This window comes from Dendrobates tinctorius, unplaced genomic scaffold (assembly GCF_039654945.1).
Source record: "Dendrobates tinctorius isolate UK_male_01 unplaced genomic scaffold, ASM3965494v1 ptg000003l, whole genome shotgun sequence".
Lineage (NCBI taxonomy): Eukaryota > Metazoa > Chordata > Amphibia > Anura > Dendrobatidae > Dendrobates > Dendrobates tinctorius.
In genome coordinates, this window is record NW_027361671.1 from 6309570 (window position 1) to 6334121 (window position 24552).

A 24552-nucleotide genomic window follows, 5' to 3' on the forward strand; every position below is an offset into this window, starting at 1 on the left:
AAAGCGATCAAAAAATGTCACGTGCCCGAAAATGGTACGAATAAAAACGTCAACTCGTCCTGCAAAAAATAAGACCTCACATGACTCGGTGGGTCAAAATATGGAAAAATTATAGCTCTCAATATGTGGTGATGCAAAAACTATTTTTACAATAAAAAGCGTCTTTTAGCCTATGACAGCTGCCAAATATAAAAACCGCCATAAATAGTAAATCAAACCCCCAGTTATCACCCCCTTAGTTAGGAAAAATAATAAAATTAAAAGAAAATGTTTTTATTTCCATTTTCCCATTAGGGCTAGGGTTAGGGCTGAGATTAGGGTTAGGGGTGTGTTGGGGTTAGGATTGGAGTTAGAATTGGGGGTTTCCACTGTTTGGGCACATCAGGGGCTCTCCAAATGCAACATGGCGTCGGAGCTCAATTCCAGCTAATTCTGCGTTGAAAAAGTCAAATGGTGCTCCTTCCCTTCCAAGCTCTGCCATGAGCCCAAACAGTGTTTTACCCCGACATATAGGGTATCAGCCTACTCAGGACAAATTGCAAAACAACTTTTGGGGTCCAATTTCTCCTGTTACCCTTAGGAAAATAAAAAATGGGGGCAAAAATATCATTTTTTTGGAAAAAAATGATTTTTTTTATTTTCACGCCCGGGCGTTGTAAACTTCTGTGAATCACTTGGGGGTTCAAAGTGCTCACCACACATCTGGATAAGTTCCTCAGGGGGTCTAGTTTCCAAAATGAGGTCACTTGTGGGGAGTTTCAATAGTTTAGGTATATCAGGGGCTCTCCAAACGCACATGACACCCGCAGACCATTCCATCAAAGTCTACATTCCAAAACGTCACTACTTCCCTTCCGAGCCCCGACGTGTGCCCATACAGTAGTTTTCTCCCACATATGAGGTATAATCGTACTCAGGACAAATTGGACAACAACTTTTGGGGTCCAATTTCTCCTGTTACCCTTGGGAAAATAAAAAAATTGGGGACTAATTGATCATGTTTGTGGAAAAAATACGATTTTTTTATTTTCATGCCCGGGCATTATAAACTTCTGTGAAGCCCTTGGGGGTTCAAAGTGCTCACCACACATCTAGATAAGTTCCTTGGGGGGTCTAGTTTCCAAAATGGTGTAATTTGTGGGGGGTTTCCACTGTTTTGGTACATCAGGGGTTTTCCAATCGCGAAATGGTGTCTGATCTCAATTCCAGCCAAAAACGTCAAATGGCAATGCTTACCTTCCGAGCTCTGCCATGTGCCCAAATAGTGGTTTACCCCCACATGTGGGGTATCAGCGTACTTAGGACAAATTGCACAAAAACTTTTAGGGTCCTGTTACCCTTGGGAAAATAAAAATTGGGGGTGAAAAGATCATTTTTGTGGAAAAAATATGATTTTTTAATTGTACCGCTGGACGTTATAAACTTCTTTGAAGCCTTTGTGGGTTCAAAGTTCTCATCAGATATCTAGATAAGTTCCTTGGTGGTCTAGTTTCCAAAATGGGGTCACTTGTGGGGGTTTCCACTGTTTAGGTACATCAGGGGCTCTCCAAACGCGACATGGCGTCCGATCTGAATTCCAGCCAATTTTGCATTGAAAAAGTCAAACGGCGCTCCTTCCCTTCTGAGCTCTGCCATGCGCCGAAACAGTGGTTCGCCCCCACATATCAGGTATCAGCGTACTCAGGACAAATTGCACAATAACTTTTGCAGTCCAATTTCTCCTGTTACCCTTGGTAAAATAAAAAAAAATTGAACCTGAAGTATTTTTTTTGTGAAAAAAAGTTAAATGTTCATTTTTTTTTAAATGTTCAAAAAATTCCTGTGACGCACCTAAAGGGTTAATAAACTTCTGGAATGTAGTTTTGAGCACCTTAAGGTGTGCAGTTTTTAGAATGGTGTCACTTTTGGGTATTTTCTATTATATAGACGCCGCAAAGTGGCTTCAAATGTGATGTGGTCCGTAAAAATAAAATGGTGTTGCAAAAATGAGAAATCGCTGGTCAATTTTTAACCCTTATAACTTCCTAACAAAAAAAAATTTTGGTTCCAAAATTGCGCTGATGTAAAGTAAACATGTGGGAAATGTTACTTATCAAGTTTTTTGTGTGTTGTATCTCTGTGATTTAAGGGCATAAAAATTCAAAGTTGGAATATTGCAAAATTTTCAAAATTTTCGCCAAATTTCCGTTTTTTTTGACAAATAAACGCAAGTTATTTGAATGAAATTTTACCACTAACATGAAGTACAATATGTCACGAGCAAACAAAATCAGAATCACCGGGATCCATGGAAGCGTTTCAGAGTTATTACCTCATAAAGGGACAGTGGTCAAAATTGTAAAAATTGCCTGGTCATGAACGTGCAAACCACCCTTGGGGCTTAAGGGGTTAAATATAGGTCACTTTTTTGTATTTCAATTTTCTAAAGTTTTGCTGGTTTATAATGACTGTATTTCATGTATAGAGTATAGTTGTGATCTGCAGCAACTTGCTGGAAACTTTCAGGATGAACAGTATTAATAATCATATCAAATGTAACTGTGCTCCTAGTAATTGGTCAATAGGTAGCGTGGCCAAGGCACCCATTTCTCAGAATTTTTACCCTGCACTGTCATTATTCTCATCAGGGATGTTGGGTAACATGAACATAAGCACATTATAGGGCCGTGACCACGTGACCTTGAGCTGCAGCAATCGCACAGATGATTCTTGTTACACCAAATTTCAACTAATGTTCCTTCAAAGCTTTAGGTGAACTGAAACCGAATACCTGATATTGTTTTTCAAAGAGGTCATTTCCAGATACCCCACAAAGATAAAACTGTCAATTGTTTTCATCAGTCTAATGCAGCTGTGATATTTATGTGTGATAACATTTTAGAGCAAAATGTGCATTTCTTAGTAAATTCATTGAACAGTTTTATCTAGGACCCTTTTCTCTACATGCACAGGTATACAAACAGATGAATTGTGATTTCTATTCCAAAATGTACTAATAAAATAACTACAATATAGAGAAATGTATAGTACAGTGGGTACGGAAAGTAGTATTCAGACCTCTTTAAATTTTTCACTTTGTTTCATTGCAGCCATTTGGTAAATTCAAAAAAGTTAATTTTTTTCTCGTTAATGTGCACTCTGCACCCCATCTTGACTGAAAACAAACAGAAATGTAGAAATTTTTGCATATTTATTTATTGGTCACAGAGTTGTTCTGAAGCCTCTCCTTTGTTATTTTAGCTGTGTGCTTAGGGTCATTGTCTTGTTGGAAGGTGAACCTTCGGCCAAGTCAGGTCCAGAGCACTCTGGAAGAGGTTTTCATCCAGGATATCTCTGTACTTGGCCGCATTCATGTTTCCTTCAATTGCAACCAGTCGTCCTGTCCCTGAAGCTGAAAAACACCCCCATAGCATGATGCTGCCACCACCATGTTTCACTGTTGGGATTGTATTGGACAGGTGATGAGCACTGCCTGGTTTTCTCAACACATACCACTTAGAATTATCACCAAAAAGTTCGTCTCATCAGGCCAAAGAATCTTATTTCTCATAGTCTGGGAGTCCTTCATGTGTTTTTTTTTTTTAGCAAACTCTAAGCAGGCTTTCATATGTTTTGCACTGAGGAGAGGCTTCTGTCAGGCCTCTCTGCCATAAAGTGATAGTTGACTCTGTGGAACTTTCTCCCATCTCCCTACTGCATCTGTGGAGCTCAGCGACAGTGATCTTGGGGTTCCTCTTTACTTTTCTCATCAAGGCTCTTCTCCCATGATTGCTCAGTTTGGCTGGATGGCCAGGTCTAGGAGGACTTCTGGTGGTCTTAAACTTCTTCCATTTAAGGATTACGGAGGCCACTGTGCTCTTAGGAACCTTGAGTACTGCAGAAATTATTTTGTAATCTTGGCCAGATCTGTGCCTTGCCACAATTCTGTCTCTGAGCTCCTTGGCCAGATCCTTTGACCTCATGATTCTCATTTGGTCTGACATGCGCTGTAAGGTCTTGTATAGACAGGTGTGTGCCTTTACAAATCAAGTCCTATCAGTTTAATTAAACACAGCTGGACTCCAATGAAGGAGTAGAACCATCTCAAGTAGCATCACAAGGAAATGGACAACATGGGACTTAAATATGAGTGTCTGAGCAAGCAAAGGGTCTAAATACTTATGACCATGTGATAGTTCAGTTTTTCTTTTTTAATAAATTTGCAAAATTTTCTACATTTCTGTTTTTTTTCAGTCAAGATGGGGTGGGGTGTAGAGTGTACATTAATGATAAAAAATAAACTTTTTTGAATTTACCAAATGGCTGCAATGAAGCAAAGAGTGAAAAATTTAAAGGGGTCTGAATACTTTCTGTTCCCACAGTATTTGTTTAAATGCATACATCATAGAGATTAGATAGAGCTGCCATCAACTACCTACAATATTCATAATTATGCATTTTACTCACTTATATAGCGGCAATAATTTCCACAGTTCTTTACAGACATCATCATCATCGCAGTTCCCATTGGGGCTCATATTATAAATTCCCTATCAGTATGTCTTGGAGTGTGGGAGAAGACCGGGAAACCTGGAGGAAACCCACACAGACATGCAAACTGCAGATGTTGTCCTTGATGGGATTTGAACTCAGGATACTAGCGCTGCAAAGCAACAGTGCTTACCAGCTGAGCGCTCACGTGTGCGGGGCATTTGGGTGAGTTTGCTGTCTGTTCAGCTGTTCAGCCGTTCAGCCAGCTTGTGTATCTCATGTGTATGGCCAGCCTTACTTGTAGCTGAACAGAGAGTAGATGATGGAGTTTCTCCCAAACATTTACATTTGGTTAAAGAGTGGCGTGTGTGTTCTTGTGTGAATTATGTTTAGCAGAGAATACAGTTACTGCTATACCAATGTCAGATGTTCCTGGTGTCCATCAGTCGATTGTCAACATAAATAATCTTGTAGAGATTATACATAGACGTGACTGAGCACCAGAGCAAAAGATTCAAGTGAGGTCTTTCACAATTTAAAGAGAATCTGTCACCCATATTTAGTGATATCATGTAAAGATATCACCCAATTGTGTGTCCCATAAGGATTCTATTAGGAATTTTTATTCCTCCTGACCCCACACCTTTGAGGCATAAATACCTTTTTTATCTTGTTGGAGATGTATGCAAATTGCCGCGGTCCGGTCCGATGGGCGTGGCTTAGTTGCCTCCCCCCCTTCCTCGGCTTGCTGAACGTAATCTTCATCTGTGAATATCACAGATAACGTTGGTTTCCGCGCTTGCGCATTGTAAAGGCCACTGGCGCCTGCGCAGTATGCTTTGCCCAACTGTGGGCAAAGCATATAATCGCTACTGCGCATGCGCCGGTATTTTCCAGCGCGGTCTATGCCCTGGAAGTCTTCACATGCAGGACACACTTCCGGTTCTCTTTAACATGTTCATCTTCCTGGTGAAAGCCACAATTTATTTATTGTTCATTTTGTGGGCCTTCTGTCTCACTGTCGCAAAGCAAAATTGAAGTTTATGGGAATAATTATGCTGAGAGTGGTGGTATTAGTTATGTGTTTTAATACATACCATACATTGTGCACACAATAATTATGGCTAAGGGGATAAATAATAATATAAAAAAATAATTGCCGGAGTGCTACTTTAAACATAGGTTGAGTTCTTCAAAGAGAGAAAAGGCGGCACTCTCTGTCCCATTAAACCGTAATTTATTGCAGAATCATTTAGATTGGATGCAGGAGAATGCTCGCGCAAGAGACGGACGACAGCCGTTTCGCACACAACGGTGCTTCAGTGGGATTGAACCCGTTGAAACACCATTGTGTGCAAAACACAGTCGTCCATCTCTCGCACCCGAGTTCTCCTGCGTCATTTTTTAATGATGCTAGCAAAATCATGTGCAAAAATTTCACATACATCTTGCATTTTGTGAAGCAACTGGAGTTCCCGAATAATCGTGAGGTGTGTGCTGTTTTCCTGCCAAGTCATGTGTGTTAGGAATAGTTCTGTTTTTTTCCCCTTGTAGCACATTACTTAAGTTCTGATAACCACAATAATCACAATCTCTGCTTTGACTTATAATCAAGTCTTTATTTTTCATTCTCATTTTGTGGAGTCTGAACTTAAAATAAGACATTCAGTTTGTGATGTACAGGTGTTCCGTTCAATAAAAAAAAACACAGAAATAATAATACTGGGAACATTGTGTCCCATGTGGCCTCATTTACTTGTTATCCAGGGACTTCAACTTTGATCATACAATTGTGTTTGACATTGCCTATATTGAAAATGATGAATGTCCCTGTGTTATTGCTTTTTCTGTAGCTCCTCTGAAAAATGTATTCAGGAAAACTATCATGGAATTTTCTTAACCCCTTTCCGACATCGGGCGTAATAGTACGCTGATGTCAGACTCCCCCTGTTTGGTGCGGGCTCCGACGCTGAGCACGCTCTTTTCTGGGCACATGTCAGCTGATATATGCCCTCAACAGCCATGGCTGTTAACTAGTTAAATGCCGCTGTCCGTTTCTGTCAGCAGCATTTAACTCACGCTTGCCTGAAGCGTGTCGTACATCCCGCCCATCGGTGACCCCAATCTGTATGTAGCAGAGGCAATCAAAGAACTGCAGCTTCTAGTCTCCCATACAGACTATTGAAGCATGCAAAAAGTAAAAAAAAAAAATGTTTTTAAAAATATTAAAAACATTAAAAAAAGTTCAAATCACCCTCCTTTTGCCCCACATTTAAAATAAAACAATAAAAAAATCAAATATACACATATTTGATATTGCAGCCTTCAGAATTGCCAGATCTATCAATATAAAAAAAAGAAACAACCTGATCGAGAAAAAAATTCAAAACTTCAGAATTACGTTTTTTTGGTCGCTGCTACATTGAAATAAAATGCAATAACTGGCGATCAAAAGAACGTACCTACACCAAAATGGGATCAATAAAAACGTCAGCTCAGCACTGAATAATCCTTCACCCAGTACCTGATCACGGAAAATGGAGACGCTACAGGTCCCGGAAAATGGTGTAATTTTTTTTTTTTTTTTAAACCAAACTTTTAAAAAAAAATTTTCACGACTTAGGCTGAGTTCACACCTAGCTTTTTTTTGTGTTTTCACGGCGTTTTTAAATGCGCAATTTTGCCACGAAAACGCAAAAAAAAAAGCAATCCTATGGCATTCTGCACACGCTATGCTAATGCTGCGTATTTTTCCGCAGCGGAATTGCATCGCGGAAAAATAGGCAGCATGCTCATTCTTTGTGCGGAATCCCGGAAAAATCTCCACACATAGGAATGCATTGTTCCGCTTACTTTGCATGTGGCTATGCCCACCATGCGAAAAGTAAGCGGAACATCTGCGGATGGTACCCACAGTCTGGAGGAGAGGAGATTTTCCTCCAGGCTCTGGGTACCATATCCCTGTTAAAAAAAAAAAAAAATCATGTTATTGTCACCTTCCGGAGGTCCTCGCAGCGTCAGCTGGCCTCAGCGATGCTCACGGCAAGTCCCGTTCCCAGCAATGCCTTGCGAGAATGACCTTTGATGACATCAAAGGTCATTGTCACAAGGCATCCATGGGAACGGGACTTGCCGCGATCATCGCGATGATCGGGAACGCTGCGCGGACGCCGGAAGTTGAGAAAAACACGATTTTTTTATTATTATTTTTAAAATAAGATTTTTTTTACTACTGATGCTGCATAGGCAGCCTCAATAGTAAAAAGTTGGTCACACTAGTCAAACACTATGTTTGACGAGTGTGACCAACCTGTCAATCGGTTTTGCAAGCGATGCTACAGATCGCTTGGAAACGCTAGTATTCTGCAAGGTAATTACGCTCGCAAATCACTAGTTTTTCCGCGGGAAATACGCAGGAATTTAAAATGTGGATTTCTCACATATTTCCTGCAGAATGGAATTCCGGAATTTCCGCGGGAATGGCACACGTGTGCACAAAATCTTAAAGGGAATCTGTCACCTATTTTTTTTACCTCAAGCTGCAGCCACCGCCATCAGGGGCTTATCTACAGCATTCTGTAATGCTGTAGATAAGCCCCCGATGTAACCTGAAAGAGAAGAAAAGCGAGTTATATTATACTCACCCAGGGGCAGTCCGGGTCCGGTTTTGGTCCAGAGGGTGTCGCGGTCCAGCGCATCCCATCTTCTAGCTGTGACGTCCTCTTCTTTGCTTCCTGTCATGGCTCCGGCAAAGGCACACTGTTCTGCCCTGTTGAGGGCAGAGCAGAGTCCTGCAGTGCACAAGCGCTGGACCTCTCTGAGCTTTCCCGGTGGACCCTCCGGACCAAAACCGGACCCGTACCGCCCCTGGGTGAGTATAATATAACTAGTTTTTCTTCTCTTTCAGGTTACATCGGGGGTTTATCTACAGCATTATAGAATGCTCTAGATAAGCCCCTGATGGAGGTGGCCGCAGCTCGAGGTCGAAAAAATAGGTGACAGATTCCCTTTAAATAAAAAAGAACCTAGACATGTTTGGTATCTATGAACTCATAATGACCTGGAGAATCATAATGACAAGTTAGTTTTAGCATTTAGTGAGCATGGTAAAAACAATAAAAAATAAGGAATTGCACTTTGTTTTGCAATTTCACCACACTTGAAATTTTTTTCTGTTTTCCAGTACATAATATGTTAAAACGAATGGTGTCTTTCAAAAGTACAACTTGTCACGCAAAAAACAAGCCCTCATATGTCCATATTGACCGAAAAATAAAGGAAGTTATGGCTCTAGGAAGAAGGGGAGCAAAAAACGGAAATAACTCTGATCGAGAAGGGGTTAATATAATGTCAGAAGTGATGTAGATGGTATGACTGCTGGAACTGCGCACAAATCAATTCCCCTCATTTATGGCAATTGTTGTACTGTGTGATCAATCAGAGACGATCAGAAAATGACATCAATAGTATGAATAGTCTTATCGCGGAATGAAGGTTGCTATACAGAGGCCTGTAGTCTGCTGTGAGTTTAGAAAGTTTTAGTTTATATGAACAATAAACCCAGAAAAGAATGACAAGTAATCGGAAGATAATCCGCCTGTCAGTCTGTGGAGAGTTCTGCGTGTCCCTGAACTGAACAGACTTGTAGAAATCCTGCTGAGGACACAAGGGTCATTTATTTACCCATTGATCTCTTACATTGTTCAGAGTCTCTCCTACGGTAGTAATATCAGATCTATTCAAAACAGAATAAAAACAGGTGTAGATACATCGATTTTTAAACTAATCCATCAGACAGATACCGTTTAAAATTGAAAACTTTAAGTTGAATTTGGCATTCGTTTGGGCCCATTTTTTTTTTACAGGGGGGTTTTTTCTGCCACATCTTTTACAAACCGATGCCAAACAGGCATGTGAACATAGCCATTAGCTATCAAAGGAGAGGCAAAGATTGTGAATTCATGAATATAGTGTTTTTCGTTAGCATTTTACACTGCATTCATTTAAAAAATGCTAGGTAATGGTGCTCCTCTAGGTTTTTGAAGTCATTTTATACAAACTTAGAAAAAAAAACCACAATGTAAGAAAGTTATAAACACCACCAAAAACACTTGTAAAAAAAGAAATCCATCAGATACATGGCAAAATATGCAAGCATTTAAAAAATTTGTGAGGAAATTTTAATTTTCCGGCTTTCAGTCATAGAGGTGCTGCTTTGGTCACTTCTCTGTACATAGTGAGCATCAGATGGAACTCTGTTCCAGCACTGGTTGACAGCTCTACCATCAGTGCACCAATAGACAGTTGACTGTCAATCACTGCTGGGTGTGGTTTCAGATGCTGCTCTTCATGTACTGACCAGTGACTGATGCCTAGCTCGCTGTACATTTATGACTGAAAGCTGGAGTCGTCCGGTAGGAATAAATTTAATTTCCTCCCGGTAGGCCAGGCTTTCAGTCTGGCAGCCACACAGCTTTAGAACTCTATTAACCTGCAGTTACATGATTAATTTGCATCTTATTGCATGAAATAAGTATTTGGTACAATAGACAAGCAGAACTTAATATTTGGTGCGGAAACGTTTGTTTGCAATTACAGAAGTTAGAAATTTCCTGTAGTTCTTGACCAAGTTTGCACACAATGCAACAGGGATTTTCGTTCTCTTTCATACAGATGTTCTACAGATCTTTCAGGTTTCCAGGCTTTCGCTGGGCAACATTCAGTTTCAGCTCCCTTTAAAGATTTTCCATTGGGTTCAGGTCTAGAGACTGGCTAGGCCTCTCCAGGGCCTTGAAATGCTTCTTACGGAGCCAGTCCTTAGATGCCCTGGCTGCGTGTTTTAGATCACTGTCATGCTGGAAAACCCAGCCACAACCCAACTTCAATGCTCTTACTGAGGGAAGGAGGTTGTTGGCCAAAATCTCGAGATACGTGACCACGTCCATTCTCCACTCAATAGGGTGCAGTTGTCCTGTCTCCATTACAGAAAAGCACCCCTTAACTATGATGTTTCCCCCACCATGCTTCACCGTTGGGACTGTGTTAATACAGGTAATGAGTGCAGAGTAGGAGGGCTTCTTAAAGAAAAATTAACAGGTCTGTGAGAGCCAGAATTCTAGCTTTTGGTAGGTAATTAAATACTTATTTCATACAGTAAAATACAATTTAATTATTTAAAAATCATACAATGTGATTTTCTGTTTTTTATTTTTAGATTCTCTCTCTCACAGTTGAAGTATACCTACGATAAAAATACCGACCTCACCATTCTTTGTAGGTGGGAAAATCACAGGTGTATGAAATACTTATTTTCCCCACTGTAGCTGATGAGTTTATATACACGGAATTATTAATATGCCCTAAGCAACTTCCGGTTGTAACAACTTCCGTCCAGTTGTAACCGGTGACGTCACCGCACACCTCTTTCCATGTTAACCCTCAACACACACACTCCACTCACCTTTCACCATCTCCACTCACGTCCACTCACTCTTTCACTCCACATACGACCCTTTCTCTTACTCCGTCTCTCATACTCACGCCGTCATCGCCGCTGATCCACGATCCCCGACATCATCTTCCGCCGGCGCCATCCTGGATCCAGACGTCCTCCACGCCGGCGACATGTTCTTACGGCGACGCCATTTTGGATCGGCGAAATCCCGCGATAGTCAAGATGGCGTCGCCGCAAGAACATGTCGCCGGCGAGGACGACGTCGGGATCCAAAATGGCGTCGTCGAAAACTCGCGAGATTTCGCAGACGCCATTTTGGATCCCGACGTCGTCCACGCCGGCGTCATGTTCTTGCGGCGACGCCATTTTGGATCGGCGAAATCCCGCGATAGTCAAGATGGCATCGCCGCAAGAACATGTCGCCGGCGAGGACGACGTCGGGATCCAAAATGGCGTCGGCGAAAACTCGCGAGATTTCGTCGATGCCATTTTGGATCCCGACGTCGTCCACGCCGGCGACATGTTCTTCCGGCGACGCCATCTTGACTATCGCGGGATTTCACGATACTCAAGATGGCGTCGCCGCAAGAACATGTCGCCGGCGTGGACAACGTCTGGATCCAGGATGGCGCCGGCGGAAGAAGATGTCGGGGATCGTGGAGCAGCGGCGATGACGGCGTGAGTATGAGAGACGGAGTGAGAGAAGGGGTCGTATGTGGAGTGAAAGAGTGAGTGGAGATGGTGAAAGGTGAGAGGAGTGTGTGTTGAGGAGTGTGTGTGTTGAGGGTTAAAATGGCAAGAGGTGTGATGCTATCGCATCCTCCCGATGCGATAGCATCAGGCCATAATCTAGTTATTAATATTTAGGTAAGTCCTATCATGAGTGCTTGGCTTTTCTGGTCAGCAGGAAAAGTGCAGGTCATGGTGGATTCCCAAGCAATTTAATGGAACATTAGATCAACTTTCGATGATCTCTCATCCCATATGACAGCAGCAGCAATACGTTGAACAGATTACATGAAAGTACCCTGCAGACTAGTGATCAGGGCATTTTCTGAAAACCATGTAATCCTTTTATTCATGGCTGTGTCTAAAAACAAAGGTGAAGGCTGCAATTGATGTGAGAGCTAACAGGCTGAAATGGTTAAGGAAATCTTAATGGTTCCTGTGTTTACCTTCCCTGGAACATGGAGGTGCTGTCAAGGTATAATGAAGTGGATCCAGGATTGGGAAACATGGGACATGTCAGAGGAGAAAGAAGCGCAGTCTCCAGCCCTCATGTTTCATGGCACATCTGTGAAATAAAACAGGGTTTTGTTCTCAGTCTACAAAGCTGTTATTTCAGAGCCTCTTCAAACAACTGCCCAGGCTTTGTGAACATGAAGAAGCAGAAAATGAGAAAAAACAATGTAATGTAATGGCTGCTGCGGTGAGGATATGAAGGACTCGCTTTATTTGTCTTAGCCTAAGAGCAATTGAAAGTTTTTAAACAAGAGACAATTTCCTCTTTGTTTCCGCAATTTAATTTCTGCCTTTATCATTCCACCAGCAGTCCTGCAGTCTGGTTTGAGGACTTTGCCAATCCATCATTTGTGGTCTCTGTAGTTTTGCGTCCACAGAATTTTGTGGCTTGAATATATCTGCCTTCCAAACTGGAGTTTAGTTATGTCACAAGAAAAAATACTAGTATAATGCACACAGTTCTTTCTTTGTAAGGTTGCTATGTAATCTTAAAATTTGTACAGCAGAATGGGAGGTGACCCAGCCTATTTTGACCTTAATGACCTGGCCATTTTTTGCAATTCTGACCAGTGTCCCTTTATGAGGTAATAACTCAGGAACGCTTCAACGCATCCTAGCGATTCTGAGATTGTTTTTTCGTAACATATTGGGCTTCATGTTAGTGGTAAATTTAGGTCGATAATGTTTGCGTTTATTTGTGAAAAAAAACGGAAATTTGGCGAACATTTCGCAATTTTCAAATTTTGAATTTTTATTCTGTTAAGCCAAAGAGTTATGTGACACTAAATAGTTAATAAATAACATTTCCCACAGGTCTACTTTACATCAGCACACTTTTGGAAAAAAACATTTTTTTTGTTAGGAAGTTATAAGGGTTAAAAGTTGACCAGCGATTTCTCATTTTTACAACAAAATTTACAAAACCATTTTTTTAGGGATCGCCTCACATTTGAAGTCACTTTGAGGGGTCTATTTGGCAGAAAATACCAAAAGTGACACCATTCTAAAAACTGCACCACTCAAGCTACTCAAAACTACATTCAAGAAGATTATTAACCCTTCAGGTGCTTCACATTAACTAAAGCAACGTGGAAGGAAAAAATGGACATTTTAATTTTTCCAACAAAAAATTTTTTAGCATCAATTTTTTCATTTTCACATGGCAAACAGGATAAAATGGATCCTAAAATTTGTTGCGCAATTCCTCCTGAGTACACCGATACCTCATATGTGGTCATAAACCACTGTTTGGGCGCACGGCAGGGCTCAGAAGGGAAGGAGCGCCATTTGACTTTTTGAATGGAAAATATGCTGGAATATTTAGCGGTTGCCATGTCGCGGTTGGAGAGTCCCTGTGTGCCTAAACATTGGAGATCCCCCACAAGTGAGCCCATTTTAGAAACTAGACCCTCCAAGGAACTTATCTAGATGCATAGTGAGCACTTTGAACCCCCAGGTGCTTCACAAATTGATCCGTAAAAAAAGGACTTTTTTTTCACAAAAATTTTCTTTTAGCCTCAGTTTTTTCATTTTCACATGGGCAACAGGATAAAATGGATCCTAAAATTTGTTGGGCAATTTCTCCTGAGTACACCGATACCTCATATGTGGTCATAAACCACTGTTTGGGCGCACGGCATGGCCCGGAAGGGAAGGAGCGCCATTTGACTTTTTGAATGGAAAATTAGCTCCAATCGTTAGCGGATACCATGTCGCGTTTGGAGAGCCCCTGTGTGCCTAAACATTGGAGTGACCCCATTATAGAAACTAGACCAGCGAAGGAACTTATCTAGATGTGTGGTGAGCACTTTGAACCCCCAAGTGCTTCACTGAAGTTTATAACGCAGAGCAGTGAAAATAAAAAATCATTTTTTTTCCTCAAAAATGATTTTTTTTAGCCCGCTATTTTTTATTTTCACAAGATTAACAGGAGAAATTGGACCACAAAAGTTGTTGTGCAATTTGTCCTGAGTACACAGATATCCCATATTTGGGGGGGACCACTGTTTGGGAGCATGGGAGAGCTCAGAAGGGAAGGAGCGCCATTTTGGAATGCAAACTTTGAGGGAATGTTCTGCGGGCATCATGTTGCATTTGCAGAGCCCCTGATGTGCCTAAACAGTAGAAACCCCCCACAAATGACCCCATTTTGGAAACTAGACCCCCTGAGGAACTTATCTAGATGCATAGTGAGCACTTTAAACCCCCAGGTGCTTCACAGAAGTTTATAACGCAGAGCCATGAAAATAAAAATATTTTTTTCCTCAAAAAATGATTTTTTAGCCCGCTATTTTTTATTTTTACAATGGTAACAAGAGAAATTGGACCCCTAAAGTTGTTGTCCAGTTTTTCCTGAGTATGCTCATACCCCATATGTGGAGGGGAACCACTGTTTGGGCACATGTTGGGGCTCGGAAGGGAAGTAGTGAGGTTTTGAAATGCCGACTTGATGGAATGGTCTGCGGGTGTCATGTTAGGTTTGCAGAGCCCCTGATGTGGCTAAACAGTGGAAACCCCCACAATTGACCCCATTTTGGAAACTAGACGCCCCCCAAGGAACTTATCTAGATGTGTGGTGAGCACTTTGAACCCCCAAGTGCTTCACTGAAGTTTATAACGCAGAGCAGTGAAAATAAAAATCATTTTTTTCCGTGAAAATAATTTATTTAGCCCCCAATTTTTTATTTTCCCAAGGGTAACAGGAGAAATTAGACCCCCCAAAGTAGTTGTGCAATTTTTCCTGAGTACGCTGATACCTCATATGTGGGGGTAAACTACTGTTTGGGCACACATCAGGGCTTAGAATGGAGGGAGCAATGTTTGACTTTTTGAACGCAAAATTGGCTGGAATAAATGGTGGCGCCATGTCGTGTTTGGAGACCCTGTGATGTGCCTAAACAGTGGAAACCACTAATTTCTATCTCCACACCTAACCTCAACCCTAACCCTAATCCCAACTCTAACCCTAACCACAAGCCTAACCCTAATCCCAACCCCAACCCACCCCTAACTCTAATCTTAACCCTAATTAAAACCCTAATTCCAACCCTAACCCTAATTCCAACCCTAACCCTAAATCCAACCCTAACCCTAATTCTAACCCTAATGGAAAAATAAAAATATTTTCTTTATTTTATTATGTGTGCCTGCTTATGATGAAAAGGGGAGCAGTGATTTACTTTTTTTTTATTTTGATCACTGTGAGAGTTTATCACAGTGTTCAATATAAATGAATGAATCTGCAGCTTTGCAGATTCCGGCAGGTGCACTGCGCATGCGCCCGCCATTTTCCAAGATGGCGGCGCCCATGATCTGGGACGGCCAGAGGGACATCGAAGGCACTGTGGAGGGTGAAGGGGGGTGATCGGAAGGGGAGTGGGAGCAGATGATGACGGTGGCAGCAGATTGGCGCCATCAGTCGGTGGCGGCAGCCGATCAGCGTGTCAGTTGGTGGGGGGGTCTGATCGGTGTCTCCAGCCATGGCAGATGCTATTGCAGCATCGGCCATGGCTGGATTGTAATATTTCACCAAATTTCATTGGTGAAATATTACAATCTCTCTTGTCTGTTTCACTTTTAACAGCCAATCAGAGCGATCGTAGCCATGTGGGGGCAAAGCCACCTCCCCCCGGGTGAAGAAGAAAGGGTCCTGTGCGTGCAGGTCTGGTGACCTTTCAGTGACCACGGTCACCCGACCCACAGGGGGCTATCAATTCATGATGCCACATGCTTATCCCTATTCCTCCCATTCTGTATGTGCTCTTTTCATTTGCATTGCCCAGGTGTAGTACTTTGCATTTTTCCCTGTTAAAAACCATTCTCTTAGTTGCTGCCCACTGCTCCAGTTTATTTATATCTTTTTGAATCCTTTCTCTCTCTTCTCTAGTATTAGCTATCCCTCCTAGCTTTGTGCCATCAGCAAATTTAATCTGTTTACCCTCAATTCCTTTATCTAAATCATTGATAAAGATGTTGAACAATACAGGGCCAAGGACAAAGCCCTGTGGTACCCCACTTGAGACATTCTTCCACCTGGATGTGCAGCCATTTATGTCCTCTCTTTGGGTCCAATCACTAAGCTAGTTATGAATCCATCTAACAGTTGCCTTGTCCATTCCATACTTAGTCATTTTTTCAATAAGGATTGTGTGAGATACTTCGTCAAATGCTTTGCTGAAGTCAAAATATACTACTTCTACAGCATTTCCCTGATCCACCCAGTCAGTGATTCTGTCATAGAAGGAAATTAAGTTAGTCTAACATGACTTATTAGTTACAAACCCATCCTGACTCTGTTTAATCACTTCATTCTTATCCAGGTACTTACATACATGTTGTTTAATAATTTGTTCAAAGATCTTTCCTGGTGTAGAAGTCAGACTCACCCCCTTATAGTTCCCTGGGTCTATCTTCCCCTTTTTGAAAGGGAACAACATTTGCTCTTCTCTAGTCTTCTGGGACTTCTGTTCTCCAAGAATTTTTAAAGATTATGGAGAGTGGTTCAAAAATTTCTTCTGCTATCTCCTTTATAACTCTGGGGTGTATTTTATCTGGACCTGGAGACTTGAATTCATTTAGGTTAGCTAAGTGTTTCCTCACTATCTTTCTGTTTATAGACATCCTGGATTCTTCTATTCCCTTAATAGGACAGTGAATATTAGCTAATGTTACATTTCCTTTCTGAGAGAAAACAGATGCAAAATAGGAGTTTAAAAGTTCGGCCTTCTCAACATCCTGTCTTACCAATTCTTCGTTTTCATCCTATAAAAATCCTACAGCATCTATGACTTTTCTTTTACTTTTCATGAAAAATAAAATGCAAAGAGAGGCGCAATGAGTGTACCTGTATTAAGTTGCTTTCCTAACTAAATCAATAAGTTGCTCACTTTGCAGGGTTGTGCCACCCTTGTACAACCACGGTGTGAACGTAAATGGTAGTTGGGAGCGTGTCCTCGCAGCCCAGAAGGGCACTGCACGTGACTGTCAGCAACCTCCGCTCTCCTGGTCAGTCCATCTCACACCGGCTTCCGGACGTGGTGTTGAGACCGATCCCAGCCGTAAGTGAACACCAGGGGTCCCGGAGCTTCCCAGCACCGCCCAGCAAACGCAGATTCTCCCACAAACAACTGCCCTCCAAGCTGCTCCAGCCGCTAATCCTCAAGGAGGAAAAGACAATGTGAAGCAAAAAAAGGCGGTCTGTAGGAGCGCTAAACGAGAGGCAGAAACCAGAAAAAAGGGTAAAAAGCAACTTTTATACTTCCTCCAATACCCACAACGCGTTTCTACGGTCACAGCCGTCTTCCTCAGGTGGAATAAAGGAAGCATCAATTATTACAGCCTTTATAGGTAGCCCTAGTTGGAACAACCCACAATCCTATGCGACCTCCCCTTGATATTGCGCGTTAACCCTTACATCCCCAATGAAAACATTAAAAATAAAAACATTATAAAAAAAACATTCGTTAGACAATCATTATACATTTTGCAGGTTACAAGATTCATCAATATTCCATAAAAAACTAATAAAAAACCCTGTCCAATTAAAAAAAAATAATCCCCCCCCAAAAAACTCTCCTTTTTTTAAAAAACTACATATTGCTCATTTCTTTTACTTTTGACATTTTCCCAAAATCCTTTATTTATTGCTTTTGACGTCTCTTGTAAGCCTTAATTCATTGTCAGCTTTAGATAATCTGATTGGTGCCCTGCAAGTTCTGCAGACAGCATTATATTCTTCTTTAGATATGCCTCCCTCTTTCTATTTGATAAGCATTTCTTTCTTCCTTTTTAGCATGTGTTTAAGTTCTGTGTTCATCCATCTTGGTTTTCTTAAATGTTTCCTATTCTTTACTCTTTTTGGAATTATTAATGATTGTGCTTTGAGAATCTAATTTTTCAAGATTTCCCATCCTTCCTGGACATTTTTGTCCATAAGGATATCCAGCCATTGGATCCCACTGATTCTCTTTCTAAGTCCCTTAAAATTTGCATTTCTGAAATCTAACCTTGACGTCTGAGTCTTCACAGGTCTTACTCCTCTAGTTATCCAAAATTCTAAAATAGCATGGGACATAGACATATGTCATATTTTTTGGAGAACTTGGCCATTTGATGCATAAAGAATTCATACATATCTTCAGCTTGAACAAGCGGCTTGTATTCTTACCCAAGCAGTTTCCACAGAACTCCCAGTCTCTGAAGCTTCAATCTCTGTGCAGATATACGCTTTTCTAACATACAATGCGAAACCTCCTTCTCGTTTATGAAGTCTATTTCTTGCAAATAAGTTGTATCCTTCAAGCCTTGTATTCCATTCATGTGTATCGTCCCACCAAGTTTCATTAATTCCAATGACATCATATTTCTTCTCCTGTGTTAGTAGTTCCAATTCTCCTTGTTTGTTGCCCATGCTTTGTGCATTCGCATAGCAACATTTTAGTTTGTGATTTTTTTTGTCTTTCTCCAATATTTTTATTATTTAGATTTTTTTTGTCTTTGTTCTTCCCTTTCATTTCTAATAGCAGAGTTCTCAAAAGTATTTGTCAGGTGTATGGCTTTTTCTGTCCTTTTGCTTCCCTTCCCACATTGTTCTAGTTCAAAGCTCCTCCAGGACTGGTCATTTGTTTTGAAAATGCTCAATTCCCAGGTAAAATCTGTATTCATTGGAGACCTGCATTTTGAAGGAAAACCGTGGAGAGTAACCACGCATCTGTATACCTAAAGGAGAACGTGTATCTCCAACAACCATAAATATCAAAACTGCAGTTAGATATATTTCCAATTGCTCCAACAACTGAAAAAAGCTGAAAAAATAAAATCTCACCTAATTCTGTGGTGAATACATGGCATCAAGAATATCCTAGCCTCCCTAGAGTGCAGGAGTGGCCATACCATTGGTGCAACCTGTGCAGTCGCTCAGGGAGCCACAACCACCTCCAAAGCAGGAGAAATTGTGCAATATAATGAGCTATTGGATTGCAAGAGGCCCATATATTGTTATTGCACAGGGGCCTTCTTCTGTCTGTGTCCAACACTCCTAGAGTGTAAACAATTTTGGAAAAAGGAATAGAGTCCTGCCCCCATAGGAAGAAGAACCAAAGGTAATGTATTCTGTCACACATTCATGAAACACATCTATATTTATTCGAATAGCATTGAGTCTACTTTGCAGCACTGTTAGGCCAGTTTCACACAACACCAACCATGCTCAGGTCACAATACCCAGTCTGACTGCCAGACCTCCTCTCCTAAGCCAACTTTCTCATAGGCATGCATAAAGCAGCTAGCTCAGATCAGGAGACCAGACGGTCGGGTCAGGTTTGCTAGGTGGGCACTGCCCATATTTCATAGATGTTTGAAGCTGGCGTAAATATGCTACAAAGTTGATACTAATCCTATAAATTTAGCTATACATAATGGGGTAAAAGATCAAGTGTAAGAAACTTAGGGCAGGGACCCACAAGACCGATTTTGTGCCCTTTAAGGACCAGATATTTCTGATGGTCCTGTCCATGAGACTAGCTGTATGGAAATAGTGTTATAAGCACAGATGTATGAAAGTGAAATGCTGTGTAATAGGACTACATCTAAAATATGGAAAACAAGTTCCGGTAAGGGCTCGTCCAGACATTTTATTGCTCTTGGGCCGAGTGTCCACTTGAAAAAAGTCGCAGCATGCACTATTCTGTATTTTGGATGAGATTTGCCTATTCAAGTCGTTTAATACCTAAAAAATCAGATCCTATAGGGATCACCCACAGTGCACTTGATTGTTACCGATACATTGTCATTATTCACCCAAGAAACTATATTTGGTCATGTACAATTGAAACCGTTGACGTATAAATACGGACACCACAGGGCCGCAAAATACAGTTAGATGGATGACACATAAGGATGAGAATTCGTCTTTTCTGGATGAAGATCAGATGACTTTTCATACACTAATCGGAACCTGGCCTAAGCCCATGTTCACATGTTCAGTCTTGGGTATTTTACATCAGTATGTAAGCCAAAATCAGGAGTGGAACAATCAGAGGAAAAGTCTAATAAAAACACGTCACCACTTCTGGATTTATCACCCATTCCTGGTTTTTATGTAAAATACTAAACGTGTGAACGTGGCCTAACTGTTATTTCTCTTGTGGGGTCATACATTAAATAATGGACGGTCATTTAAAGCCAGTAGTCAGCAAATGTTTTGCCGAAGAATTTTCCCATGAACCAGGTCAGTAAGGGACATCATTCACAGAAAATTAGCTTGACGACATGTTTTCATTACTAACAAACACCAGATGAAAGTACATTTTTTGTGTGTGTGTGACATGTAGTAACACATGTTTAGGGAAAGATCCAGTTGGTCCAGAGAAAACAGAATGACACTGGAGGCATTGGGTGGAATTCCCTCACTTAAGGAGTAATTACAATGTGGCTGGAATTCTTCTTCCCTTAAATTATGTTGCGCTTTAGGTGTCAACCGAAGGAATGATAATAAGAAGGCAAAATGTGAATTCCTGTAGAAAGTTACATCTCTGACTTGCTCACACTGATTAGAAAATTAGTATTTGCATTGAAAGTTGTGCATGGAATGAAACTGCAGGAGTAAAGGGCTAATGAAAGTGTATGAGAAGCTTTAATTCTCTGAGCAGTTAGTAAAGCTGAGTGAAGTCCTTTCGGACAAACATAATTTGGGTTTTAGGTAGGGAAGAGGGGGGAGGGTCGGATCTTGACATGCTGTGAAAAACATAGCAATCGCACCCTGTGACTAAGGGCGCTGAAATGCGCCAGAAACGCGTAAGGTTTGGCGGGTTTTCCCTAAACATTTTTAAACTGTTCTAATAAAAGAAGATTTTATTTTACCTGAGTGTATGCACTGCAACCACCCTTTCATCTCTTTCATAGTTTTGGATGCATAGTCAACACCTATTTCCAGCGATGTGTTACTTAGTTTGCCGGGTGGAGCAGTTAGTTGTGACACAATCAAGAGTTCTTAGATGCAACGAGAAGCAGTGCTGAGAAAGTTTCCTCGCCCAGACCACAGCTTTCTATGTACATTGTCACGGGTGTGACAGACAGTCATTCTGGATCCTGCTGTAGAATGTCATTGCACTTGGCTGTGCAGGCACATTCTGGATTTTTCACCTCTGCTGTGGAGTGATATCCTTCTCCCTCTAGGACCTAATGGTGACCTCCACCATCTGCTGCTGATTAACACACCCTTGCTGGATGTTTAAATACCTTTAGTTGCTTCAGCAAGGTGCCGGCGATAGCTCTATTTACTTCTGTTGAAAGTGCTAGAAGTCGACTAGTTTCTTCTTGAAGCCTCTTGGTGGATTTCTGACGTGAGCTCTCTTGTATCGTCTCAAGCTAAGTGTATTCCCTTATTTGTTTTCCTGCTTTGTCTTTAGTTGTTGTGGGGGCTAACTAGTGCATACCCTGTCCCCTCGCTATCCAGAGCCCAAAGCTAAGGTCAGGCAGGGATTAGGTTCCTGCTCAGCGATAGGTGCGGAACCTATTTAGGGACGTTAGGGCAGACAGAGTGTGGTCAGATCTGCCTAGGGGTCTCCACTGCCCCCTGTCAGGGTCCTGACAGCGCCGGCGAGCAGCCTCTGCTAAGCAGGGACTCACCCGCACTGCAGGGACCCCCGGGGACAAGAATAGCTGGAAAATGCACTAAGAAGACTAGAAAGCAGGCACAGGACCTTCGGTCATGTGAACGGTCATGTGGCTGCAAGGGGGCGGGGCTTAGCATCAGAGAAGCCAGAGAACTCAGATTCAGGCAAAACAGAAGTCATGTACAGTACAGTCAAGCGAGGTACAGGAGGGATAAACAGACGGGAGGTCAGACTAAGCCAAAGGTCATACACAGGATCACAGTACAGTACCAGGGAGGAGACAGAGCGGATAATCAGGGCCAAGCAGAGATCAAAAAGAAACAGACATAGGAGGTACCAGGCAGAATCCAAAGCGATATCCAGGGAACAGACCGAGTCATACACAGAGAATCAAGTAACCAGAACACAGCACTAACACACTCAGGGGTCACCACACAATGCCAAGGGCAAGAGTATAACTGACAGGGATGGGAGCGTCCTGAGGCTATAAGAAGCCTCCCCCAGAACCAGGGAGAGGCCACAATCATAGCCCCAGGTGTGCAGGTAAGCCTGCACCGGGATCACAACCTTTAACCCCAGAAATGCCAGTCATCAGCACTGGTTCCAGACATTAACCCCACGTGTGCGAGTCAAACCCGCACTGAGATCATGACAGTACCCCCTGTCAATGGGGGGCCTCTGGACCCCCAGGCTTGCCTGGGTACTTGGCATGGAAAGCCCGCACCAGGCGATCAGCATGCATCAACCGGGCCGGTACCCAGGACCTGTCCTCCGGTCCATACCCCTTCCAATGAACCAGGTACTGTACCGACCGCCGTACCAACCTGGAATCTACGATATGACCAACCTCGTACTCCACCTGCCCCTCGACCAAAACAGGAGGAGCAGCAGACTCGGAGTCTCCCCGGACTGCTTCAAAAGGTTTCAGTAGAGATTTGTGGAAGGCACAGCCTATACGCCACTGGATTGATTTTTTCCACAATCTTGTACGGGCCAATGAATTTGGGTCCCAACTTGGCTGACGGAATCTTTAACTTAATGTTTCGCGTGGAGAGCCAAACTTTCTCTCCCACCCGAAACATGGGACCAGGTGTTCGTTTCCTGTCAGCGAAAAACTTATACCTGCCTTGAGACCTAGATATACGCCGCTGGACTTCTGCCCATGTATCTTTTAAACGCTGAACAGAGTCCTCAGCCCCGGGACACCCCAAATCCAGACGAGAAAACTCACCAAAATGAGGACTGAACCCATAGTTAATCAAGAAAGGGGACCTACCAGTGGATTGACTCACCCAACTATTGAAGGCAAATTCAGCCAACGGCAGTGCATCGCACCAGTCATTCTGTCTAGCAGAGGTTAGACACCTGAGGATCTGTTCCAGGGACTGGTTAGTGCGCTCCGTCTGCCCATTGCTCTCAGGATGGTATGCAGACGAAAAGGACAGAGACATACCTAATTTTTTTGCAGAAAGCACACCAAAACTTAGCCACAAACTGCACACCACAATCAGACACCACATTCAGGGGTACCCCATGCAACCGGATCACATGCTGCCCAAACAACCTGGACAACGTCTCAGCTGACGGTAGTGCGGACAGGGGTACGAAATGAGCCTGCTTAGAAAACCTGTCCACCACTACCCATACCACTGTATTACCCTTAGATGGAGGGAGATTGGTAACAAAATCTATGGATAAGTGAGTCCATGGCCTTTCGGGCACTGCCAAGGGTATCAGCTCCCCTGCCGGCCGGCTATGAGAGCTTTTAGAACTAGCGCAGACCCCACAACCAGCAATGAATTTTTTCACGGAAACCTGGATTCAGGATTCTGACACAGTCTCTCCTGCTGCCATTTCCCATGGTGGCTTACAATTCTCCCATTCCCCGAGACCGACAAACAGACCTGGTGGTGGAGTCGGCATACTCCTGTCCCCACAATGCACTTTCCATGTCATCCCCCCAGCTCCATCACTCTCATTCCCTTCTTTTGAAGTCCACACCATCAGGCTCTTTCGTCCCTCTCCCTCAGAGTAGCGGTCATATACCGGCCCCCAGGCTCACCCACCCACTTCCTGGACCATTTCTCTGCCTGGCTGCCGCACTTCATGCCCTCAGAACTACCAACCCTTATCCTGGGAGACTTCAACATCCCCATTAACAGCCCCACTTCCACATCTGCATCCCAGCTTCTATCACTAACCACTTCTCTAGGCCTCTCTCAGCTCTCAACCTCTGAAACACACAAAGACGGTAACACCCTGGACCTGGTTTTCGCCCGACTCTGCTCAATCTCCTACCTAGATAACTCACCGCTTCCCCTCTCTGACCACAACATTCTCCTTTACACTCACAAATCCTCGCTCACCCCAGCACCCTCCTACCTACCATTCAGTCAGAAATCTACAAGCCATTAACCCTCATACACTTTCAGACTCCCTACACTCATCATTGTCCCCAATCTCTTCTTTGTCCTGTCCTGATCTGGCTGTACATCACTTCAATGACACTCTTAGAAGCACCCTTGACCAAGTAGCTCCCCTCACCCTCAGAACCTCCAAACACAGAGTGAAACAGCCCTGGCTCACATCGCAAACCCGATTTCTCCAGCGATGCTCTAGGTGTGCTGAACGCTTATGGAGGAAAACACGCACACCAGAAGACTTCATACACTTCAAATTTATGTTAAGGACATATAACTCTGCCCTTCACCTCGCCAAACAGACCTACTTCACCACCCTGATCTCCTCACTATCCAACAACCCCAAGAAACT

At 42.6% G+C, this 24552-nt stretch overlaps 1 protein-coding gene across 6 annotated transcripts in view; it reads left to right on the forward strand.

Annotated features, from left to right (window-relative positions):
- The window catches only part of XRCC4 (X-ray repair cross complementing 4), a 530150-nt gene that overhangs the window by 395782 nt on the left and 109816 nt on the right, over positions 1-24552 (forward strand). For 5 of the 6 annotated variants that reach the window (XM_073582694.1, XM_073582894.1, XM_073582838.1 and 2 more), the window contains one exon: positions 4483-4714. The exons of the other annotated variant lie outside the window; for it this stretch is intronic. In XM_073582694.1, coding sequence (XP_073438795.1) covers positions 4483-4699 — 217 coding nt within the window. In that variant the 3' untranslated portion in view covers positions 4700-4714. Of the gene's footprint in view, positions 1-4482; positions 4715-24552 lie in introns of those variants that run through there. 6 annotated transcript variants of the gene reach the window in all.